General features: G+C 44.0%; 1 protein-coding gene across 1 annotated transcript; it reads left to right on the top strand.

Moving 5' to 3' along the window:
- Positions 1-124: 124 nt before the first annotated feature.
- Positions 125-26,463, top strand: FAM3A (FAM3 metabolism regulating signaling molecule A). Its single transcript, XM_068248441.1, has 5 exons — positions 125-516; positions 3,443-3,493; positions 10,681-10,765; positions 15,583-15,709; positions 25,977-26,463. The coding sequence occupies exons 1-5, from the start codon at positions 462-464 to the stop codon at positions 26,076-26,078; spliced, it is 420 nt and encodes a 139-aa protein (XP_068104542.1). The 5' UTR covers positions 125-461; the 3' UTR covers positions 26,079-26,463.

Below are 26,463 nucleotides of genomic sequence, written 5' to 3'. Positions count from 1 at the left end.
ACAAAGGGAGGCAGGGGATGCAAAGAGTTAATGGGCTTAATCCACTTGTAATCGGCTTGAAGGGCTAGTAAAGCTAGTAAATTTTGTCCCCACGGCACAGTGATATTACAAGTACCTCAGATCACGGAAGCAGAGTGATCTGTTTGTTTATTTATTTTACTTGCTACACAGTTACTATTTACAAACTTTAGGATGAATGAATACTGCCATCATTCATTTGTCATGCGTTCTGATTGGCTTTGGGGACACATGTTGCCATTCAACAATGACAAATGAGGTCGTAAATTGCAATATGCGTCGCTGGTTGTGCAAGTCCAGAGTTGTGTAGACACACAATGCCAGGCTGCGGAAGCAGTTAAAACAGTCTAGAAAATGCTGAGTAGTTGTTGATTTCTCCTCCTGGTTTTAAATCCCTGATTACTTCCTGTGTCTAATACAGTCCTTTGATTTATTACAGGTTGATGAGCAGCGTCCAGAATAATGTTGGCCGGGGACTGAACATTGCACTTGTTAATGGTGAGTCATGGGGAAATATTTGGCATGCTGTGTTATTGTCTGACATAAATCCAGGCTTGTAAATTCACCTCTGAATGTATAGTGTAGATGTATTACTTTTTACCAACAGGGTGTGAGAATAGCACAATTATAGGCTTGAGGGGAAAGCAAAAGTAGCTACTCAGTAACTTATAGAATTGTCCCCTACCCTGGAGCATTGGAGACCATAAGGATGACCTCTTCCCTTGCAGCTCACCATCCAAAGACCCTGGGGTTGAGTTGGAACAGGGACCTATGAATGAAGAGGATTTGTGAGCAGGCCGAGTCCATAACTGTTTGGGTAGTGAACAAGATGCAGAGTTGGTAATGGAGCTGGTAGTCATATGAACTGAGGTTCAGCAACAGAGCGAATATCTGGTCAGTAAGAAGTTCAGTAACAGAGCAGGTAGTCTGCCTGTATGTATGATGAAATCTCTTATACTAGGTACACACCATACAATTTTCTGTTAGATAGATGGTTCGATAAATAATTTCTGTCATGTTCAATCTTATTTTCGATAGTTTTTCTGGTTGATTTCTCATAGAAGTGAATGGAAATCGATCGGAAACTCGATCAGAAACTCGAACAGAAAATTGTATGGTGTGTACCCAGCATTACTCTTCTTATACGGATAGTAAACTAGCTACAGCTTGTGCTTCTGAACTGTTCCCACTACCACTGAAGTATTTTTTCTCTGGTTGTAAATTATTTTTCTGACCCCTTTTCCTGTGCAAATTAGTACGTCAACATACAGTGAGTTTAGGATAAGAACTAGGCAACAACTGTATACAGCAATGGCTTAGGACTGGCCAAAAACCAGTATGGCTGCTGTGCTGATTTCCTAAAAAAAAAATCCTCACCATTTTCCTAGAACACCTTTTGAATCCCTCACCTGGAGCAAGTCTTTGGTTCAGGTCATCTGACTTTTCTGATTGCTTGTTTCAGGTGAGTTGGATGGCATAGGTGCATGAGATGGTCAGTGACATGCTTATTTTTCCAACTTGCATGCAAATTTATTGCAAATCGGAATCGAACCAGTGAAACCATTTCTTGCCATTTTGGGTTGCTGCATACAACTGGCAGTAATATTGCATTAAAGTAGAATAGATAAACATTTCACTGACCATCTCCAATGACGCCAGGAAACTTCCATGGGGCAGATTCATTCATTTTACCGTGCTAAAGCAGCGCAAGTTAAATGTGATTACGTGCACTAATGACATGATCCCGCAGGCGTGCTACGTGCGCTACCGGCAGAGTAGCATGTGCTCCTTAGCAACGGCCGATACTTTGAAATGCTGCACAATAGTGACATATTCCTACCGCGATACTTCACTACCGCAGCCGCTACTACATTAATGTACTAGCAGCCGTGCTAGTGAAGTTAAATGTGCTTATGCCTGCGGTAGCGATACATCACTATTGCGCATTTCATGGTATTGGCTGTTGCTAAGGAGCGCACGCTACGCTGCCAGTAGTGCCTGTAGCGTCCCCATGGCGTCATTAAAGAGTAACTGTCAGGCTGCAGAAGCTAATTTAAACCTCTATTCTCCTGTGTTAAACAGTTTAGAAGGAAGCCATAAAGCCATTAGTGAAGATAAAAATCTCAGTTACCTTTGATGTGTGCTTATCAGAAAGGCTGTTATAGACCCATAAGGACGCAAGCCGCATACTAAACTGCAAAGCATTCTGGGGCCCTCCCATCGGCTGCTAATGAGACGTTACAGCAGCTTGTAATCAGTCCAGCGCGTAGCACTGATAAATCTCCGGGCAGAGTACACTGCAGGAGTCAGCTATTGTTCCTAGCCACATGGCTCATTAATATTCACTGCACACTGTGTTGTTCAAGTACCAGCTTATCTGTGATCAGGAAGCAGGCAGGACATGACGACACATTTGACAGAAAAACATGGAGCCTGCCATGAGCTGTCAGGAGCATCTATCTCTGCATATACTATATACAAATTCTGTGAAATCCAAACGTGGACAGTGAAATGCATATGTAATGTAAGTACAGCCAATCTTTAGCTACTGATATGTGTTTATTTTCTCTGAGACCTTATACCTAACAGCTCCTCTTTAAATCGTGCTAATGTCATTAGTGCACATAATCACATTTAACTTGTGATGCTTCAGTGCAGTAAGATTAAAGGGAACCTGAAGCGAGTAAAATTATTTAAAATAAACACATGACGTAGCTGCAAATGAATATTACATACTAACCTCCCCGTCAGTTCCTCTCAGAAGCTCAGCATTTTCTTCTTACAGTGATCCCTTCCAGTTCCGGTAATATTTTGTCAGAACTGAAATATACCAGCAGCTGTCAGTTATACATCAGCAGCTGTCAGTTACAACTGAATGTGCAAGGTAATGTCCATGTTTTCCTATGGCTCAAGTGGGTGATATTACAGTTTAACAGTGTGCTGACCAGGAAGCTGTTATGGGGTAATGGCCATTTTCAAAATGGAGGACGGAGCATTCCATTGATCACAGTGGACAAATGGGACGCAGGAGTGGAGAAAGAGATTGAGTTGTAGACTACACAGGAGGTAAGTATGACGTGTAGGTTTATTTTGACTTTTAATTTTCAGTTCAGGTTCCCTTTAAGGAATCTGCCCCATAGTGCCCTAACCAGGGGCATAGCTAGCAATCATTGGGCTCTATAGAAATTGCTGGCCCCCATCCCCAAAGTAATGATGGTCAATGAGATGCTAATTTCAGCTTGCATGTAAATTGTATGTAGCGTGGACCTGGGCCAGTCAATATATGCAGGAAGCTCATTTGCTTAGCTAATTTCCAAGCTGCATACAATTACACTGATAATCTTTACTCTGTATCTATTATTACCATCCACTATTTACTGACTGCTAAAATGTAAAAAAAAAAAATCTGTTTCTACTTCCCTAGGAGTGAGTGGAGAAGTTATCGAGGCCAAAGCATTTGACATGTGGGATGGAGGTAAGACGCTCTTCATATCCACACTATAGTCAGTTTTTATACTTCATATCTTGATGACCTAAACAAAATTTGTGTCCTTTTGCGGTATTGAAATTCCCCATATTTTTCTGGATGTAAGACGCACATTTTCTCCCCCAAAAATGGGAAGAAAAAGTCCCTGCATCTTGTATGCCAAATACAGGGATTCCCTGACTTGACGAACACCTGCTGATAGGAACTGCTGACACTCCGCGATGTCGGGGACTCCGTGTATTGTTCCCCTGTGTCCTCCTCTGCTCCCTCCCCCATGGGTCCTCCACTCCTAGTGCAAGTACCTCATGTAGCGGAAGATAAAGTGTAAAACACTAGAAGGAAAAAACAGAGCGACAACGGGAGGCCAAATGGTGCAGTATATCACGATATTGCGCAAAAGGTGGATCAGCGCAACACCAGGCCGCCTCCGAATGGCCTCCATCAGAGATGCGCTGAGCCCCCCCAGGAACTACAAACGTACCTTGAACCCAAACAGAAGCTCTGCATATACACCAAAAGCATGGCTGTTAAGTGGGAGCAGCTGACCAAAAACGAATTACATTAGTACATAGCAAGGAAATGAGCAGCGCTACTTAAAAACAGACTAGTGCCTACCTGCAAAAGAGTGCAAGCCCCACTTGTGGGGTCGAATACACACCGAGCATACACATGACCTGTCTACCACTAGAGGAGGATGTTGGTTTCCATTAACAGCTTGCATACAACCTATTAAGTACTCGTCCCTCCCACTGCGAAGAAGTCAATCCTCCATGGGAGGGGCCTAACACTAACTAAATCCTAACCTATGTATATGCATAGCCTGGGTGCGGCTAATCAAATAAAATCGAAAATTGGAAATTGCGCAAAAGGTGGATCAGCGCAACACCAGGCCGCCTCCGAATGGCCTCCATCAGAGATGCGCTGAGCCCCCCCCAGGAACTACAAACGCAATATATCACGATAGTTGATGGATGTATCAAAAGATAGATCAAAAACACTCACAAAGGTGGGTTGCACAAGGGGGCAACCGACCACTTCAGACAGGTGGAGATGCACAACCCCGACTCCACTCGGGTTTACCAGGGATCCTGGAGGTGGTCGCTCTCTTTAAAACAATCACTCTGATCATCCCCATTTCACTTGGGGTCAGGTGTAAGGAACTCCCCTCACTAAGGGGGGAGTGAGACACAGCAAAGGGGGAAGAGGCCCCCAATGGAAATAAAATACTCTAAAAACAATAATAAAATATAAGAAAATTAGGTGACTTACCTCAATAATGACAAATTCACATAAGATGAATTAATTTGTAGTACAAAAGCACAGGCAACACGTTTTGTGGAAACTCGCCCACTTCCTCAGGCCAAATAAAGCGCCTATAAACATCAAGAGAGGCGCTTAGCGCTACAGTGATAACAGTGTATCTAACACATATACAAAAAAAAATTATGAAAATACAGACACTGCAATTGACCAACTTCCGATTAACTTGACCAAAGTACCTCGTGTCCTCCATGTGTACCCAGTTTGTCCTCCTCTGTCCCCCATGTGTAGCTATCAGAAGTGGCAGCACAGCTCACCTCATCCAGCGGCGACCAGAGACTTCTCCTTCACTTCTCCCCTAGTGCCGGCCTCTGCTGATGACACGGTCCGCATATATTTTATATATATATATATATATATATATATATATATATACATATATATATATATATATATATATATATATTTATATATTTTTTATATATATATTTTATATATATATTTTATATATATTTTTTATATATATTTTTTATATATTTATATATATATTTATATATATATTTTATATATATATTTTATATATATATTTTATATATATATTTTATATATATATTTTATATATATATTTTATATATATATTTTATATATATATTTTATATATATATTTTTTATATATATATATATATATATATATATATATATATATATATATATATATATATAGTGGAGGAAATAATTATTTGACCCCTCACTGCCTATGACCCCCAAAACACCGTCCCCACCGTCAAGCATGGGGGTGGATACATTTTGCTTTGGGGGTGTTTTTCTGCTAAGGGCACAGGACAACTTAATCGCATTAACGGGAAAATGGACGGAGCCATGTATCGTGAAATCCTGAACGACAACCTCCTTCCCTCTGCCAGGAAACTGAAAATGGGTCGTGGATGGGTGTTCCAGCACGACAATGACCCAAAACATACAGCAAAGGCAACAAAGGAGTGGCTCAAGAAGAAGCACATTAAGGTCATGGAGTGGCCTAGTCAGCCTCCGGACCTTAATCCAATAGAAAACCTATGGAGGGAGCTCAAGCTCAGAGTTGCACAGACAGCCTCGAAACCTTAGGGATTTAGAGATGATCTGCAAAGAGGAGTGGACCAACATTCCTCCTAAAATGTGTGCAAACTTGGTCATCAATTACAAGAAACATTTGACCTCTGTGCTTGCAAACAAGGGTTTTTCCACTAAGTATTAAGTCTTTTATTGTTAGAGGGTTCAAAAACGTATTTCACTCAATGAAATGCAAATCAGTTGCTATCTTTTATTTAAGGTTATTTTTTCGATTTTCCTTTTGATGTGCTATCTGCCACTGTTAAAATAAACCTACCATTGAAATGATACTGTTCTGAGACTTTTCATTTCTTTGTCATTGGACAAACTTACAAAATCAGTGAGGGGTCAAATAATTATTTCCTCCACTATATATATATATATATATATATATATATATATATATATATATATATATATATATATATATATATATATATATATATATTTATAATTATATATGCATATTGTGATAAAGTTCATTATTTTCTGTAATGTACTGATGAACTTTAGACTTTCATATAGTTTAGATTCATTACACACAACTGAAGTAGTTCAAAGCATTTTATTGTTTTAATATTGATGATTTTGGCATACAGCTCATGAAAACCCAAAATTCCTATCTCAAAAAATTAGCATATCATGAAAAGGTTCTCTACACGAGCTATTAACCTAATCATCTGAATCAACTAATTAACTCTAAACACCTGCAAAAGATTCCTGAGGCTTTTAAAAACTCCCTTGCTTGAGAGTGTCAATGATGGCCTTCTGGACAGCAGTCAGGTCCGCAGTCTTACCCATGATTGCGGTTTTGAATAATGAACCAGGCTGGGAGTTTTAAAAGCCTCAGGAATCTTTTGCAGGTGTTTAGAGTTAATTAGTTGATTCAGATGATTAGGTTAATAGCTCGTTTAGACAACCTTTTCGTGATATGCTAATTTTTTAAGATAGGAATTTTAGGTTTTCATGAGCTGTATGCCAAAATCATCAATATTAAAACAATAAAAGGCTTTGACCTACTTCACTTGTGTGTTATGAATCTAAAATATATGAAAGTCTAATGTTTATCAGTACATTACAAAAAGTAATGAACTTTATCACAATATGCTAATGTTTTGAGAAGATCCTGTATATATTATTATATGTAGCTGGGAACGAGGAGAATCTCTTGCATTGCATGCCTGTCGGCTCCTGTCGCCGAAACCGGAAGTGGCTGCTGGCGGGGCCAGGAGCATCTGATGGAGTCTGCGTGGGCACAATACAGCTGCAGGGGGCTGCTGGAAGCCCCAGTTGAGTAAAATTCATTTTTTTCCACAGACTTAAGTGTCCCTTTTAATCAGGAAAAAAATTTAAAAGAATAGGTGGAGAAACTCAGTGGGCAAATGAGAATCCTTCCTGAAGAAGGGGGATTCCTATTGGCTTGTTCCAGTCCTATGACGAGCCCGAGCTTTATGCTTCACCCGGGAGTTAACATGGGTACTGCAAAGTTAGTCTCCAGCGGGGGAAGCAGAAGCAACGTCAGGCTCTCAGATATTTAGGGAGGATGGAATCAGTAATGCATTATTATTACATTAAAGTGTACCAGAGACGTTAAAAACTAAAGATTTGATACTTACGTGGGGCTTTCTCCAGCCGACTGACTGACGAGACTTAGCAAGTTACCGGGGCTGATAGCAGCAGGATGGAGGCACATGGGAGGGCGGCGAGGGACTCAGCGGTGCTTATGGGGCTGGAGGGGTAAGTATCAAATCTTTTGCTTTTAACGTATCTGGTTTCCTTTAAAGCTAGGGGCACATTGGGAGTTCCATTGCGTTCCCTGTAAAAGCAGAAATGTAACAAAAAAGTTGCATCACGCGTAGGGTGTACCGGTATTGTATGCCGTGGTATGATTGTGCATGGTAATCATACTATGCACAATCCTAAATTACCGGTCTCCGCAACGGGGGTGCTTTGGGGGATGCAGCAGCGGGGATGCGATGCACGAACAGTGTTGGGAGCACGAACAGAGGCAGGGTAAACGCATACTCACTTCGCCAGGGTTCCTGCGCATGTACTACCTACTTCTTCCTTTTTACTTCTTCCTCCCTCCTGCTCTTGCGTTCCATCCACTTGTAATAGCGCCCCCTGGGCGCTGTTACAAATGAGAGAGGATGCAAGAACAGGAAGGAGGAAGTAGTAAGAAGTGCACGCATGCAGGACCCCAGCAAAGTGAGTATGTGTTTACCACGCTGCTGCTTCCCCATCTCTCCCACCTGGCTTTCTATACTGGCTGCACCTATTACTAGCTGCCCCTATCTTGGCTACCTATACTGCAGCCACCTATTGCTAGCTGCCCCTATCCTAGCTACCTATACTGCGGCCGCCTATTGGCTACACCCATTCCTGGCCACCTATTCCTGGCTACTTATACTGAAGGCGCCTATACCTAACTAGCTATATAAATAAAAAAAAGTCAGAGATTTGGGCGCTGCCGGTGCTGCGATAGGCCGTAATAGGAGTTACGACTATAGCGGCACTTGGTAAGTAATTTGGGTGCCGTCAACAGACAGAACAATAGCTGTAAGCCGAACTACATCTTTCCCCACTATCCATGGCGAACTGGAGGGGGGAATATTATTTAGCACCGCCAGGACTTTTGCCGGAGCAGGGTGAGCTGTTTTACAGCTTTACCCTGCCCCAAATCTCCCGGCGGCTTAAGCATTTGTATGCCGAGTGGGGTGTATCACGCTACTGTGTGTGTGTGTGTGTGTGTGTGCATTATTTAATGTAAGGGGGAGGCCTGGGTACAAATAACTGTATAATACCATATACCATCATACTGTGGTATTTTCTTAGTTCTCATTCCACGGTATAAAATCCACGGTATGAAAATCCACGAGTATTATACCGTTGCAACCCTAATCACACATTATCCATGCATTGCATACAGTTTGAAAGTATGCTTCACTGTCACTGGTAACGCGCACGCCCTTAAACCACAGCAGCCACACTGTGAACGTCACATAGGTACTGCATTGCAATGCGACATTACGCATTACAATGCCACCACTACATGGCAATGCACCACTGTGAATGTAGCCTGCCAGGTAACAGATTGAAGCTGATTTAGCATATTTAATATACAGTAAAAGTACACTACTGTTAACTCAGGAACTCTTCTCCCCCACAAAGACCTGTGTAAACAAGCTCCTGATAGCGAAGCATTAGGGTGCCGATACAATATTTGGTATTGCAAGCAGATCGAGATTCTAATTTTTATATTTGTCAAATTGGAAGAGAATCTGTTTGAATCCACATGGCCACCCAGTCAATAGGATCAATCGGGAATGCTGGAAAATCTCGGTTACAAGGGCTCAATCAGGTGCATGACAGCAATGAATGATGGGTCCCCACCTGGTTGTTATAATCACCCTTCCCACCCCCTCCTCCATATGCCTTTATGCAATGTTGAAGGCTCTCCTGGCCTCATCCAGTGTCCGGCATCCCCACGAGTGCCTGGACCATGCGACACCAGTGCATGTGTGATGTCACTACATGCGCCTGGTGTCATGAAGTACAGTCACTTGCTGTGACATCGGACGATGGAGGAGGCCAGGATATGTGGTGGCGTCGGACAAGTGTCCATTCTCTGCTGTACACATGGGGAACATAAACACTTGTTTATGTGCCATGCTGCGTTATTGGTGGGGATGCGGCCACATAGGGGCAGAGGAGTGACCAACATGCCCGCCTCCTGATGAAGCCAGGAGTCTGGGGAAACATGTAGAGGACACCAAGCACACCATGTGTCTGGGTCATCACTGTCTGCCCTCCTCTAGCCTGTCTGCACTTTGCTCCTGCTCCCAGGGAACCTTGGACTATATCCAGCTCTGCACCATTACTATTTGCAGCGGCTAGCCACTCTTACATTCAGTTATTTGAATGGAGGACTTCCTCCCCCTTTCAGGGGGTGCAGCGGGGACTCCCACATTACTGAACAACCACCCACAAACTCTTGCAGTAAGTTACCATCAGTGCCACGACTGACAATAACCGCGTTGCTCTGCTTTGCTGGTTGCTGTGCTGCTGCCTTCATGCCTATTGGTGCTGGTGCATGTTTGAATGTTGCTACTGATCTCTCTGAATTTGAGTATATGCTTCGGCCGAGGACTTCGTCACCCTCACTGCAGTTTGTGGCGGGGACATCACCAAATTAGAGCTTCTGCTTGCAAAGCCTCCAATGCTGTGAATCGTCACCTGCGGATCACACGGCTATGCACCTGATGCCTTGCAGCTTTGCTGTTACTTGCTTATCCCTGTTTCTGTGCTCATGCCTACCCTGCTCTATACCTGACTCTGGGGCTGTTTTGTCCGTTATCGGTCTTTTTATTATTGCATTTGACCCTCTTGATGGGCAGCTGCTGGATCTTGAATAATCTGTGATTGTGTGAGCAACTGCAACTGAATAACCTTATTACATCAGTGACATTGAACCGTGCCACTCAAGTAAATGTCAGCTGCGCACTGGCTGGTATGACCCCTACTGTCACTGACATGTGGGCCTGGTTCAATAGAATTTCAAGTTATTACAATGGATTATTAGCTGTCCTTTTGACCTCAAGTCGGTCAATCAGTTTGTTACAGGGATTTTGGGTGAATGACGGCGTCCTAAACACATTTTTAATGTTGTATTTTTTTTTGTCTTTTCTATATTGTATTTGAAGGATAATACAAATTTTGCATTATAATTTAATTTTGAGTTTGTGATGAATTGGGCCATACCTGTCCACAAAAAGGTCTCTAAAAAACGGTTTTCTCTTTCTTCTCAGATGTGTCTGAGCTGTTGAATTTCTTGAGGCCTATCCATGAAGGGACAATAGTGCTCTTGGCTTCTTTTGATGACCCAGCCACAAAGTGAGTAGTAAACAAGTTGTGTACTGATGCTAAACAACTTTGATATGCCTTTCTCCTATTCCCCTGGGGCTCTGCAGGACCAAAGCCACTATCTGTACTTACAGTTATACTGCATGGCTTGGGAGAGAAAATAGTTTCTTCTGACCTCCCAGGGCTGTCAGGCAAAATTTCCACTGAATCAACATCCTACCATTTGTAGAAGCATTTGCAAGGTATTAGGATGTTGCCTAAAGCAGTGTTCCCACAACAATTTCCTTAAAGAGAATCTGTATTGTTAAAATCGCACAAAAGTAAACATACCAGTGCGTTAGGGGACATCTCCTATTACCCTCTGTCACAATTTTGCCGCTCCCCGCCGCATTAAAAGTAGTCAAAAACTGTTTTAAAAAGTTTGTTTATAAACAAACAAAATGGCCACCAAAACAGGAAGTAGGTTGATGTACAGCATGTCCACACATAGAAAATACATCCATACACAAGCAGGCTGTATCCAGCCTTACTTCTGAATCTCAAGAGATCACTTGTGTGTGTTTACCTTCTGTCCCCAACTTCTCTCATGCACTGAACATTACAGGCTTCCTGCAGACAGCTCTGCCTATGTAGTTAATTCCTTAGTATGTGACAGACCAGCTCCTTTCACAGCCTCCAGAGGAGGATTTTTATCCAGCTCTCTTCTATCACTGATAAGATAGCAGAGAAGCTGCTGGCTTAGGGCTGGTTCACACGGGCGTCTGCTGAGCTTTTGCTTGGCATTGCGTTCAAACGCCAGCGTTTACCGCCAGCGTTTAAAAGCTAGCTTTTGAAAGCTTTTGAAAAGCGTTCAAGGCTAGCAGTTCTGGTCTCTGCTATTGTTTCCTCGCGTTTACTGCCTCTGAAAGCAGCATGTTGCTTTTGAGACTAGACGCAACGCTGGGATCTACTGCCAGGCTTTCATGAAAGCCTGCAAAAGCCAGCTCTAAACGCTCCCATTCACTTGCATGGGATGGCAGTAGATCCCAAAAAACGCTGCGTCTGAAACGCTGCGTTAAACGCCACAAAAACGCCCGTCTGAACCAGCCCTTATGTAAATAAAACACACGCTGGAGTGTGCATAGAGGAACAGTTCAACACTGAAGAACTTGGCAGCCTTCCAGACACAGCCCGGAGATTTATGGGGTCTGGCTGAGCGCAGGGGGGATTTAGGGGGGATCTGATTAGCAGCAGAGGCTGGGCTCGATAGGCAGAGCCAGCCTCTGTAGGGGGATTTTGTTGTGAGGACCCCACCTCGGGTTCTCTTTAAAGAGACAATGGCTACTTTATCTTAAAAGGAATAGCAACATTGGGGCAACACGGTGGCGTAGTGGTTAGCGCAAAAACGTACAGATAAGTTAATTGGCTTCCCCCTAAAATTCTAAAATTGGCCCTAGACTACGATACATACTCTACAAGATATAGACATATGACTATGGTAGGGATTAAATTGTGAGCCCTCTGAGGGACAGTTACGGTAAATGACAAAACAATATACTCTGTACAGCGCTGTGTAAGATATCGGCGCTATGTAAGTACTAAATAAATAAAAATTCATAAAAAGCATGATAAAAATCCCTAATTCAATCCAATAACTGCTTTTCCACAGGTGGACACTAGAGGGCGCTTACACCATGCATTGGTTTTATTTTGATTAATCTATCCTTCAAAATGACATATAATATGGGGGAAATTAACAGATACAGAGATTTTTTCTTAGTGTCACAAGTTGTTGTGAGAGACCATAGCAGACCTGAAGTCCATGTAAAGTTGCCCATACGTGGTACAATTTTTCATTTTTTTTCAATTAGATAATTTAGTTCGATTATTCCGTTAGATCGAATATAATGATTTTTCCAGCATGTCCGATCAGATTTTTCTTGAAAAAAACCGAACAATCGTTCGAATTTCTTGATCGGAATTTTTTTTTTTTTTGTTTTAACTTTCATTCGATTCGATCATTTAGATCGAATAAACTGGAAAAACGTTTTTATTGTACCGTATATGGCCACCATAAGAACAGTATGGTTAGTGTCCTAGATGTATGACGGGAGTTGGGGACTTTATCCATGTGGCCTGGTCCTGTCCTACTCTCCAGGTGTACTGGGAGCGCATAGCTAAGATTTTGGAGGAGGTGTTTTATAAGCCAGTTATTCTGGACCCTAAGATGCTTCTGCTGGGGTTTGGGGTGAGACTATAAACTCAAGATGTGCTGTCCTGTTATGTTTCTATGCCATGAGAATTATAAATGTACGCTGGATCTGCCCAGCGGCTCCCACGGCGAGTGAATGAGTAATGCTGGTTAAGTCATCCCTTCAGATGTATAAGCTCACATATACACAGATAAACTGTCCTGACAAGTTTGACAGGCTATGGTCACTATGGTTAAAATACCTCAAGGATCAAGAGATCGATTATGCGACAGATCGTAGTTAGTTGATGCAACATATATTTTGTACCTGCAACACTGATTGGGTGTGGGATACTGAGCAGACTGTGTGTGTGTGTGGGGGGGGGGGGGCTTTGGGGCGGTGGGTGTGAGTTATGCCTGGGTATTGCTTGATGTCGGTTTATGTGAAAAACTCAATAAAAAAAATAGAGCAGTATGGTTGCATAAACTGTTTACGTAGGGTCTAAACCCCAGTCGTTTGACCCACATCCTCTCCTGGATTCCCAAGTAAAGGTTTCTTGACACCATGTAGGTCCAGGACACACCCACTTTCATATGTGTTGGAAATAGACCAATGTGAATGGAAGTTGTGGGTCACATGGTAAAGGAATATTCCAAGCAAAAGGTGTATTTATCAGATACAATACATAAAAATATCAGGGTGGGTGCTCAGTTAATGAGTACTGGAATTTTAAGAGTTCTTATTGAAAGTTAAAAAGGAACTGTACTGAAAATAATATAATGAATGAAATGTATTTTTTTTAATTCATAAATTTAGTCATTGTCTGCTCCTTGTAAAATCTTTCCTCCCTCTTTTTTACATTCTGAAATGTATCACTGGTGTCAACATCTTTAGTCCTGTCAGGTGCAGCTCTGTGGATTGTTTGTTTACTGAGAGTTCTTAAGCTAGTACAAATAATACCTGGTCTCCCAGAATGCTCTGGGAAGAGAATTACGCGTGGCGGAACAGCCTAGGCTAAACCTCAATGGCAGGGAGGGATTACATACAAATATACAGCAATCTATAGGTATAGGCAGTGTTTCTGATGCTGAAACCATTAAAATGAACATAAAAGTAAGTATCCAGAAAAAATTACTGCATCCAATATAATAGCCCTGTTGATGTGTCCTCCTGTGTCCCTGTATTGTGAATGGCGCGAAATGTGGAAGGGCACAGGGAAGGTGTGTGGGCATGCGTTCATGGGTGCGCATCAAGGCTGTAGTGCGTGTGCATTTGGGGAGCCGTTTTTGACTAGTTTTACTTTGTCACTACAGTGCCTCTTCAAAGGATATATGAGGCCAAAATAATGAATCCATCTTCACTTACCTGGGGCTTCTTCCTGCCCCTAGAAGTCCCTGTCTCCCTTGCCGCAGCTCCTCTCTCACCCGGTCTTCTGCTATCCCCTCCTTAGCAGCCGGCTGGGTCAGCAGCTTCTGCTTCGTGAGCACAATTGCAATCCCATGGCTGGGAACGTTCTGCGCATAACACTTCCAGCCGCTGGAGCGCAACCACAAGCGGCGCATGCATGTGCAGAAGCCGCCTGGTTGCCGCACGCTAGGGAGGGGACAGCAGAAGACCAGGTGATAGAGGAACTGCGGCAAGCATATCCTTTAAGGCAGGGGTCAGAAACCTTTTTAGCTGAGAGAGCCATAAACGCCACATATTTTAACCTCCTTGCCGGTCTAAAAAATCCGGCAAGGAGGCAGCGCCGCACATTTTTTTAATTTTTTTTTTTTTTTAAATCATGTAGCGAGCCAAGGGCTCGCTACATGATAGCCGCTAAGCGGCGGCATCCCCCCACCCACTCCGATCGCCTTCGGCGATCAGAGTATGCAGGGAATCCCGTTGAGAACGGGATTTCCTGCAGGGCTTCCCCGGTCGCCATGGCGGGATGACGTCACCGACGTCATGGACGTCGGGACGTCATAGGGAATCCCGATCCGCCCCTCAACGCTGCTTGGCACTGATTGGCCAGGCAGCGCAGGGCTCTGGGGCGGGGGGGGAGCGACTCGGCGCGGCGGATCGGCGGCGAGCGGCGGCGATCGGAAGTTACAAGCAGCTAGCAAAGTACTAGCTGCTTGTAACAAAAAAAAAATTATGCAAATCGGCCCAGCGGGGCCTGAGATATCCTCCTGCGCAGGTTACCCCGAGCTGAGCTCGGGATAACCGGCAAGGAGGTTAAAATGTAATTCTGTGAGAGCCATACAATATATTTCAAACTGGCACAGTGCAGCAGAGGTCTAACGTCTCTGTTGCCATGGTGATGTGTATACAGTTGATCTGCCGGGCAGCGGAAGTGTCAGACACGTCTTCAGCTTCTCTTGGGTTTCAGCATGATCAGCAATTTCCCTAGAGCTAGACAGGAGAAATACAGACTAACAGCTTGTGCAATTAGCTAGCTGACTTGGAGGTTGATTTACTTTGTAGGACAGAATCCCAGCACTTTGGCCCAATAAAGAATGTTATCCAAGTGTTCATTTTGAAAAAAGATAACTATACTTGTTTTTTATGAAAATATGATTTATTGATACTGGAATACGTTTGAAGAAAAGTTTCCCTGATCTTGTTGTTCACGTGCCCATGCAGCTTGCGTTTTATACTTTGATGATGACTCCTCTCTTCTTGTATTTGCTGTAGGATGACTGAAGAGGCCCGGAAGATGTTTCTTGAGCTGGGAAGTTCTGTTGTTAAAGAGGTGGCGTTCAGGGATAGCTGGGTGCTCGTAGGAGCCAAGGGGGTACTGGATAAAACTCCATTCGAGCAGGTAAGATAACTGATTTTACATTGCAGTTTTTGTTAAATATACCATTGTGTAAGAACGCACTTTCATAAGGGCCTGAGCCCACTAACGCAGTTGTGTCCGTTTTTTCAGCAACACATCATTGTCCGGTGGATCTTCTGCCTCTAATACGTTTAGTCATAGACTAAAACTAGTCCTTGCTAAGGGTACTTGTAGAAGGTACAGACAGGAAAAAAAAACATCTATCAGGCCCTAGGCAATGTAACTGTGGGTACATGTAAGAATGATGTGCAGGTACTCTGCAGGGGAATGAGGAGATTCTTCCTCTATTACACATTCTTCATGTACAATCTGAACATGGATCAGGCCCTAGGCAATATAACTGTGGGTACATGGAAGAGTGATGTGCAGGTACTCTGCAGGAGAATGAGGCGATTCTTCCTCTATTACACATTCTTCATATACAATCTGAACCAGGTTTATGGGTGATGGATCACACCTCTGTGTTCAATGTGCACAACATTCTCAGTGGATTCCCTGCAGCTCTGTGGCGAGTGCATATGTAGAGTATAGTACTACTGTGTAACAAAGTAAACCTGAGACAGGTGAAATTGAGGTTTTATACATACCGTGTAGCGTACGACACCTGCGCAGCACTATTGCGCAGGTGCAGAATGCTCCTGTCTGTGGGAGTGGCACGTGGCCGGACTGCGCTGACTGGCTGAATTACCGGGACTCGTAGTACAAGATCCAGGTGGCGGAGGAGGACAGCGACTGGATTAGCCTGAAGGGGGCTGGAGGAAGCCCCAGGTATGTATAAAACTTTTCTTTTTATCCTTCTCCGGTACCCTTTAATTCGTAGTCATTAAACCAAATTTTAACATCATATCAAATTATTTGATTTCATGAGCAAAGGGAGTGCATAAATTTGCATCTCATTGACCATCGCTATTAGTGGCACAGCTACACTTCAGGCTTTATACTTACAGCATAGATGTTATTTAGTATATATAAGAGATTCCTGTGTACACATCATATATACAGTCACAATCAGATATGTATATCTGACTTTAAAAATACGGGGACTGCTTTATTGAAGCAGCACAAGTAACTATTTTTTGATTGGTTTATTTCATTTTTGTGGACTAAGCACAGCTATTACTATATGTATAAATTATTTATGATGACTATTATCTGAAAAATAGAACATTTTATCATATTTTCTATTTTTATTACATTTTTAATTCATTAGGAGTCATTAGGTGTCGGAGTCGGTGCATTTACCCCTCCCCCCTCAACCCCCGACTCCAGGAACCCAAAAATTGCTCCGACTCCACAGCCTTAGATTATCCATAAGTCTTTGAAAAGAAATGGTCAGACAGCCAGTCAATTTTACTGCAATATATTCCTTTCATTGAAGCAGAAATTATTACACATTGAGAGTCTGGAAATAACACTTTTCTGGTCAAATCTCTTTTAAGGTGTACCTGAAGCAAAATTTAGGCTTGGTTTTTACTAAAAGGTGTCCTGACAGTTTTTGACAATTGGCATCAGTTTTGTATGTTTCTATGGCTATGTTCACACAGAAAAGGTGTACATTTGACAGGACTGGACTGGAAATGTACAGATTTATGTGCGACCCAAGCCTTGGAGAAAAAGTTCATGTTTACCTCAGTATAATAATCCAGAGGCATCCCCCTCGAGCTCGCCATTCCAACCCTGGAACCCTCTGAACACGTTAGACAACGACTTGTGGAATATGTTCACACGGCCATTCTCTTGTCCATGCACAAAAACGTACGCACTGTGCGGGCGCATTATGCCGTCTTTCCAGGACCGGTTCTAGACTTTTTGCTGCCTGACACACTTGTGAGGATACGCCCATAAATTCCCCCCCCCCCCCCCCCCCAATTTAGAATGATCGCATAGCACACGACAATGGACTCCATTTAATGTTCTCACATGACATGCTGCAGCTGAATAGCACAGTGGCTGGATGTGAGTCTGTGACAAGCAAACTGCTCAGCCTCCTCATTCCACATGGTACAAAAATGCTGCCCCTGAAATCTCTGCACCTGATGTTAATGTTTCACCTGGCTTCATGAGGGAACCGGCCCTGGCTCTGTCCTCCGTGCTGCTGCGCAGATGCTGGTTGTCAGTGCAGCTTATAAACTGACAGGAGAGGAGGATCCCAGCGAGCAGCAGTGTACTCGAGAAAGATCCGCTTCAGAGCTGCCTTTTACTGAGGTAAGTATCTAACTTTTTTTTGTTTTTAAAAGTCATAGGTTTGCTTTAACTAACCTCACTTGTTGGAAGCAGTCTGTCACAGTGATGGGCTGTAGAGAGCCATGAATTACTTGGACTACTACTACAGCGTATGATCTTGCATTGTGTGTTTAATACCGGTAGCTTGTTAACTGTATTGTGTTCTCTGTCACCCCTATTATCATTGTCTGTAACCTTATTTATTGTACAGCACTGTGTAATATTTTGGCATTATATACATACAATAATTAACAATAAACGGTAGGGTAAGGGAGGATCTGTAATGCTGTTTTAATGGAAATCATGCCATAGTCTGGCCACAAGGTGGTGCAGGAAGAGTGCTGAGTGGAAGCGGAATTTATGTTTTTATCCCATTTAATTTTAAAGGAATACTGTAAGGGGTCGTGGGAAAATGAGTTAAACTTACTTACTGAAAACCACTGCGCCTGCATTGCTGTGTCCTCGCTCCTCCTGATGTCACCAGGAGCACATTGCGCAGGCACAGACCATACTAGGTCTGCACAGTACGCTCCTGGTGACATCAGCGGGAGGGAGATGCAGCTGCGCAGGCACAGTCACAGTGGTTTTCATACTTTAAAGTTTGAAATTCCAGAAGTGAACCAGAGGCGGGGCCGGAGCATCGGGGAGTGGCTGCGCAGGCACAGGATGTCTGCGGGGGACCATTAGAAGCCCTGGGTAAGTTCAACTCATTTTCCCCCGACCCCCTTCAGTATTCCTTTAAAGAGTAACTGTCAGGCATAACATCCATAATCAATGCTCTATTAAAAACTGTTAAGTAAGTAAAAAAAGATGCTAGCAAGGTAATTCAGAAGTTTAAAATCAATTTAACTTTTTTTTTTTCAATAGATTTATTTATGTATTTATTTCTAAAGCACCAACATATTCCATGGCGCTGTACAATGTAAGAAAACAAACAAGGGATACATAATGATACAGACAATGATATACATCAGATATGCACACTGATACAAAATACAGAACTGCTGATTACAATAGCAAATTTGCCATGATGACTAAAATGTATAAATGTCTAACAGAGTGCAAGCAATTAAATTAATAACATTCCATGACACAAAGCCCTGCCCTTGTGAGCTTACAATCTAAAGGAATGGGGTGGAAACAAGAGGTGGGGGAAGTATACAGTGTATATACAGGCAGTGCGTAATTAGGTTATTTAGTGGTTGCATGGCCTAAGCTAGAGAGTATGCTTGTCGGAAAAGGTGGGTTTTGAGGGAGCGTTTAAAGATTTCAAAGGTGGGAGAGTGGCGGATGTGCTGTGGAAGGGCATTCCATAGGAGGGGTGAGGCACGTGAGAAGTCTTGTACACGTGAATGTGAGGAGGTAATTGTAGAAAAAGAATAGATTATTAAGCCCCAGGCTCTTTTCTCGTACGCTGGCCGCAAAAGAGAAGTTGTAATGCATGCTAGTTAAGCCAGATTGGCTGAAGCCTCTGTCCCTCACCTCTGTTCTTCTCTGATTGGCCGCCTGTTTTTTAGCTGCTTGAAGCTGCTAGGGCGCAGAGAGGGGCCAGGAGCTGTCCTCCGTTGCTGATCTCGGCCCCCCTCCTGTTGTGTGCCCCTCTCTGCCACATCCCCCCTCGCCCTGCATCCCTCCTCGCATCTCCTCTCCTCCCCACACTATTACTCAGCGAAGCGGGGAGGAATAAAAGCAGTGCGCATAAACTCCCCTCCATATGGTTCCATGCACAGATAAATACTAGTTCTACTTGCATAACAGATGTATTGCATTGTCAACGTTATGATTCCTGTAAAGTTTATAAAGGAAAAGCAGAGAATCCTATTCTAGATAGTTTCCATCTTCGTTACCCTTGAATTAGGCTAATCCTGACATAATTTCCTCCCTCACTCTTTTTTTTTTTCTCCTCTTGCTAATTGTGTATTCGTTACCCGCCCTCCTTCCAGGGTCCTCAGACTCTCCCACTGAGGTCTATACTAGGAAGTGCACTGTCTTTATGTCATTAGAAGGAGGCAGAAATAAAGGGAAGAGGGAGGTATAGATTATACCTCCTCCCCCCCCCCCCCCCCCAGCATGCAACTGTTTTGCCAGGCAATAGCAATTAAACAGCCAGTGCTCCTAAGGTATGTGCTAACTCCAAACCATAACAGCAGAAAACATGTTTAATGCAGGATTAGCATCTTTATCACTTAATACACACAGATCAGTTGCTGTTGAAATTTGATTTTTATGGTGACAATCCCGTTTTAAGAGTACCTGTAGTGAAAAAAGTGCCCTTAGGGGGCACTTTCCTTGGGTGGGGGAAGCCTCTGGATACTAATGAGGCTGCCCTTGTCTTCCTAAGCACCCCCAATCCAGCACTGGTTCGCTGAGAAGGGCTTGTCGGCGGATCACGAAGGCACACTATGGCTTCCACCGCTGGGTCCCCTGAGTAGTGTGCGTCTCGTGCAGGTGTAGTAGCTCCCTTCCACTTGGGCTGCGGCGGAAATAGCTGAGCCAAATCCGGTCCACTCCACTCTACTGTGCAGGCGGCTCACGCCACATTTGGCTATGGGGGGGGGTGGGGGGGGGGGAGTGGACTGATGGCAGCTCTATGGCAGCAAGGGGGCACATCTGTCTATAAAGGGTGGAATGGGTACACTTCTGAATATGGGGGGGGGGGAAGGGGCACATCTGGCTTACATGTAAAGGGGGGATATCTGGCTACCTAAACCTGGGGTTTACCTTATGAAGGGAGGGGGCACATCTGGCTTCTTATACTGGGGGGGCTACTTAATACTGGGGGATTGGATTTGCCTGATCTACATTACCTTGTGTCAGTGGCGTAGCAATAGGATATGCAGAGGTTGCGACCGCACAGGGGCCCGTGGGCCAGAGGAGCCCATTGGGGCCCTCCCTCAATGGCGGTATTAGCTATTTATTGGTGCTGCACTGGTAATGATCACTTCTATAAAGGTGGGTACACACGTCAGATAAAAGTCTTTGGAAAATGAAAGATCACAGACCAATTTTACCCCCTTCCATGTAGTATGAGAGCCATACGTACACAGTCTATTCTATGGAGCTGAACTCCCCATCAGATAAAAATCTTTGCAAGATGCTGCACACAAAGATGCTGTACAGACACAAAAGATCAGGATCTGCAAAAGATCTGTTCCTGCAAAAGATCCATTCCTGCAAAACGCATTCATAGTCTATGATATCTGCAGACCTCATACACACCTTGTTTAACGGACAATTATCTGTAGATCAGATCCACTAGGTTGGATCTTCAGATCGGCAGATAATTGGCTGATCTGCAGATGAATGTCCATTAAACAAGGTGTGTATGGGATCTGCAGATGTCATAGACTATGAATGCATTTTGCAGTAATGGATCTTTTGCAGGAACAGATCTTTTGCAGATACTGATCTGTTGCATGTGTACAGCATCTGTGTGTGCAGCATCTTGCAAAGATTTCTATCTGATGGGGAGTTCAGCTCCATAGAATAGACTGTGTAGAGTATGGCTCTCATACTACATGAAAGGGGGTAAAATTGGTCTGTGATCTTTCATTTTCCAAAGACTTTTATCTGACGTGTGTACGCACCTTTAATGCTTTGAATAGTAATGATCATTAACAAATTGTTCCCCATCCCTTTTTTGCACCTCTGACACAGTGGTGGTTCTGGACAGGTTTAGTGCGCAGTATCAATTGTTATGTATAGAGTGCTGTGGGCCAATGTAAAACTTGCATTGCCTTGTGTAGTTTTATTTAATAAGAAAAGGGGGTGTGGTCTGTGTTAAGTGGCGGAGTTTAGGACAAAAAAGCTTATGTGCCTATAGGCTCCTGAGCTGTAAATCCGGCCCTGCGCAATCCATTCAGTTTTGTAAGTCTTCAGACTTAAGTTTTGCGTGAATTTGTCCTTTACTGTTCAGAAATTCTATAAAGATTCTTTATACTCCTGCTAGTTAAATCCTTATCTTGTTTTATTACTGTGTGAACAGTCATGCTTTGATTTATGGCATGTTTACACTGATCTGTGCTTGCAGAGGTCAGCCAAGTCTGCACATGGCTTTCTGTGAACTCTGTGTGTAGGAAGTGCTGGCGCTGCTGGATGACAGTGACTATTAAATGCAAGCCATCTGGACATTCCGCTCCAAGGGAACCCACCAGGCCTCACTGTAAAGTTAGGCCTAATTCATATTGCATCTTCTCTCGTATCTCTCCCTCTTCCCCAGGGTTGGACTGGGGGGCATCTGATTCAAGTATCGCTGCAGAAGCGTTTGAGTGCCTTATACGGCAGTGGATTACCCTCTCCAGTCCTTCTCCTGGGTCCGCCTGTAAGCTTCTACTCTCTATATCTCTCTACGCTTCTTTTCCCGGTATTCTGGGGGGCATCCAAATAGCTGCAGAGCTGTTGAGGGCTGCAGAGAAGGTAGCGCTCCACTCACATAGCACTGGATGTCTCCTCAGGACCTTCTACTATGTAACTAAGTTTTATGTTCCATGCACTGTGTACTCACTACAAAATGTAATGTACATTACTGCTTGCGTTTTTGCTGTACCATCACCCACCCTGTATGTGCCAAAAATAATTCCGGGTACAACCCCTGTTGTACTTGGCGAAATAAAATGATTCTGATTAGCGTTGAACAGAAGAGGAACGTATACTGTACAAACGGTCCGGTATGCGAACGGATCCAGTGTTAACCAGTGGATCCGTTTACATCCATCCACTTGTACGTATCCGTTGTCCGTTCCGCTCAGCGGACAAAAAAATGCTGCAGGACCTATTTTTCCAGACCGCTGTGCCCAGCGGAATGGAAATGAAAGGTTTTGCAGCTGCATAGAAACAAATAGAAAACTGACAGTTTACAGCACACTGGCTGTAAAAACTGACACTGATGGCCGGATCTGTACGGCTGGCTCCGCAAACAAACGCTAATGTGAACCGGGCCTAATGCTGGGAATACACGGCTCGATTCTGAGTCATTTAGATGGCTTGATAGATCATTTCCGACACGTCCGATCTCCCGCCTGATCATTTCGCAGCTCGATTCCGCATAGAGGACAATGGAAAAAGATAAGAAAAACAAGCAGAGCATAAGAGAATCGCCTGAAGAATCGAGCTGCAAAATCGAGCCGTGTATGCCCAGCATTACACTGCTGCTTCAAGCTGAGCTGAAATCAAAATGCAGAGTCCTCAACTAGAACCGTTACACAGAAGCGCGTCTAAGGGCCCTTTTACTCTTGCAGGTTAAACCTGCGTTGCATTACCCTATTTTACCGCAAGGGGGCGCAAAAGCAATGAGTCTATGGAGACTTTCACACTTATTGTGGTCTGTTGCGGTGCACCGGAAGTATCTGAGCCAACGCAAGGGCAATGGAAGTGTAAATGACTGAGTGAGGCGCATCATGGTGCGCATGCCCAGCAGGGAGTACGTCACTGATTGAGGGGGCGGCACTATGCATATGACGGCGCACTCTGACATAGGGTCATATGATTGTAGCTATTTGCATTGCGATCGGATGTGGCAGAAGCATCACATCCCGCTGCAAAACAAACGTAAAACCGGCCAAGGAACATACTGAATTGACAAAAAAAAAAGTAATTCTATTCCAACTATGCACCATCTTTGCATAGTCTCTGTTGTCTCTCAGCTCAGTATGCATGAGTGTGAGGGGTCTTTCCCCTTCCTTCTTGTGGCATGCTAGACAACATCCCAGCTGAAATTTGGTTTTCAGGTTTCTGCTATAGCTTAAAATGCAATACACGTGCTCAGCTGCTGTCGCTCACTAGGCACGGGCTACAGGGGTGCCACGTGTTCTGCTGCTATAGGGGGGCGGAGGACGACTGTGCAGCACACAACAGAGCGGGAGTGATGAGGAGAATAGCAGCCTCTGTTTGCACTCTGCAAAAATGACCGGGCACGTCGGGTCTCTCTGTGACTCATTGGGGGCCATCCTATACACGCAAGGTGCATAGAAGGGGCGACCCCAGTCAGGAATCTCCAAGGTTGTGTACGAGACTTTAGCGTCGGTTCAAACGGGCAGACAAACACAGAACATTTATATCGCGCTTTTCTCCTGGCGGACTCAAAGTGCCAGAGCTGCAGCCATTAGGACGTGCTCTATAGGCAGTAGCAGTGTTAGGGAGTCTTGCCCAAGGTCTCCTACTGAATTGGTGTTGGCTTACTGAACAGGCAGAGCCGAGATTCAAACCCAGGTCGCCTGTGTCAGAGGCAGAGCCCTTAACCATTACACTTTCCAGCCACCACAGCTTCCAGCGTCTCGTTCGGGGCTTTCTGTGACGATCGTGGGCGTCCTGGCGCGATTGGCGTTTTTTCATCCCTGCAAGGGGACATGAAGACGCGGCGGTGAATGAACCCTAGAAGCCGCATTAGGCATCTAGGGTCGGCTGAAACAACGCAGTTAAATCAGGATCGGAACGCTGCGTTTGCGCAATCAACAGTAAACGACGGTAACTGTGCAATGCAAATGATTCCATTCGCTTGAATCTTGTTATACTCTTACATAAGTCACTTGCCATTCTTCTGCTGATAAGTTTGGTCTCGCACACTTGCAAATCGGATGCTTTGACTCGGGTCTCAGCTTGTTGCAAGTGTGTGACTCCAAAACAACTAAAGCCAAAACCTCAGCATAACAGTCAGGCAACTGGCATTGTTTAAAAGGAAATAAAGATGTCACCCTCGGTACGCCTCTCACTTCAGGTTCCCTTTAAAGTACTTGAAGAGAGACTGTCCCATGATTCAGACTAGGTACTCTGGAGGCGCCCTACGTGTCTGATTACCTGATGTGAATATCTAGGAGTAAATAAATCTTACCTCCTCAAAGACAAACCACAAAAGGTAAGTATACGTTTATTTGATGCACAATAGTCTATTGTGCACAGGGCCGGTTTTAGCATAAAGCACTGTAGGCACGTGCCTACAGGCGCTTGATAATGGAAGGGTGGCTGACTCCCCTCCCCAAGCACCTCTCTCCCTGCTTCCCTATGCAGAGTCCTGACTCCTGATGAGAGTGTAAATGAGAGGTTACTCCCCCTGCTCTGAGCATTCCACTGATGAGATCTTCCTTATGTCAGGGGCATCTCTAGCTACTTAATTCTGAGGGTACCTCTGCCTATCCAATGCTAAAGGACATCTGTAGCTACCCATGACAGGCAAGGGAAGGAAGGGAGAAGTGACAGCTGGGACAGCCAGCACACTTGCTGTGTGGTCTGACGTGGGTTTGTAGATTCATTGAGGGAGAAGTCTAAGGTGCCAGGACATCTGTGTCTAGAGACTCCTGTGAGGGAAATCTTGGCCTGATTGTGCATCAAATACATGTATACTTATCTTTTGTGGTTTGTCTTTGAGGAGGTCAGATTTATTTTCTCCTACATATTCACGTCAAGTAATCATACACTTAGGCCGGACCCACACTAGAAGTGCTTTTGTGAGCGCTTGCGTTTGATAAGCGTTTGCTAAACGCTTGTTAAAAATCGTTCCCATTCACTTTCATTAAAATTGTGGTAAAAATTGCTGTGATTGCGCACGCAATTGCTGCGATTTTAATGAAAGTGAATGGGAGCAATTTTTTAACAAGCGCTAATCAAATGCCAGCGCTCACAAGAGCTTATAGTGTGGATCCGGCCTTAGGGCGCCTTAAACAGAGTACCTAGTTTAGCCTAACCCTTCGGGGTCATATATTGTAAACACTTAGTGTTTCCAATAAACCCAAAGAGCACAACAGAGCCTGCCCAGCGGACCTGGAATGTCGAACAGGGACGTTAATTTCCTGAAAGCTTGTATGGTGGTTGCAAATTGTTGCAATCCATCCTTGTGAGTATAATATATACTTTTAACTCTCTTTACTTGTACCAACGGTACTGCACCATTGAGCTGATGGTCTCTCTTATTTAGATATTTGGAGACGATTACGATAACCAGGGATCACACCAGTCTTTTCACATGATTCAGACTCTTTTGGGTTTCTAAAAAAAATAATCTAATACTGTACTACTGTTTTGTCCCCCTCAACAGTTAATAAAAAACAGCAAGAACAGCAACAAGTATGAAGGCTGGCCTGAAGCAGTGGAGCTGGAGGGCTGTGTCCCCCAACGCACACTAGATACTACGGAATAAGAAGATGGAGGCTAAGTGATGATAGAAGAAGTGGATCATAAGCAGGAACATGTTAGTGCTGGACAGACTGCTGCACTAACCTCTTTCCTCCACCTTGTTACCTTGACGCATTTTGCACATTAGCCTGTTACCCATGCCACTCCTGTGACTTTCATCACTCCATAAAATAACCCAGACGAGGAGTGATGTGGCTGAACCAAATCGTGACTGAAAAAAATCTGCCGACACTTTCTACAGATGCCCCAAAGCACCCAGTTTCTGAAGACTGTGAGTGGGAACATTGCATGACCCATAATCCTTTGCTTCTTCCAGCATTTCCTCTTTGAAGAAACTGACTTTGTCATTTCATTAGAGTAGACTGAATAATAATGGCATTTTTAATTTA

Source organism: Hyperolius riggenbachi, chromosome 8 (assembly GCF_040937935.1).
Source record: "Hyperolius riggenbachi isolate aHypRig1 chromosome 8, aHypRig1.pri, whole genome shotgun sequence".
NCBI classification, from domain to species: Eukaryota; Metazoa; Chordata; class Amphibia; order Anura; family Hyperoliidae; genus Hyperolius; species Hyperolius riggenbachi.
This window is presented reverse-complemented; position numbering and strand designations above follow the sequence as displayed.

Coding starts and splice junctions, on each gene's coding strand:
- FAM3A (XM_068248441.1), top strand. CDS start 462: ATGAGCAGCGTCCAGAATAATGTTGGCCGGGGACTGAACATTGCACTT. Junction 517..3,442: donor GAACATTGCACTTGTTAATG/GTGAGTCATGGG, acceptor CTACTTCCCTAG/GAGTGAGTGGAGAAGTTATC. Junction 15,710..25,976: donor ATAAAACTCCATTCGAGCAG/GTAAGATAACTG, acceptor CCCCCTCAACAG/TTAATAAAAAACAGCAAGAA.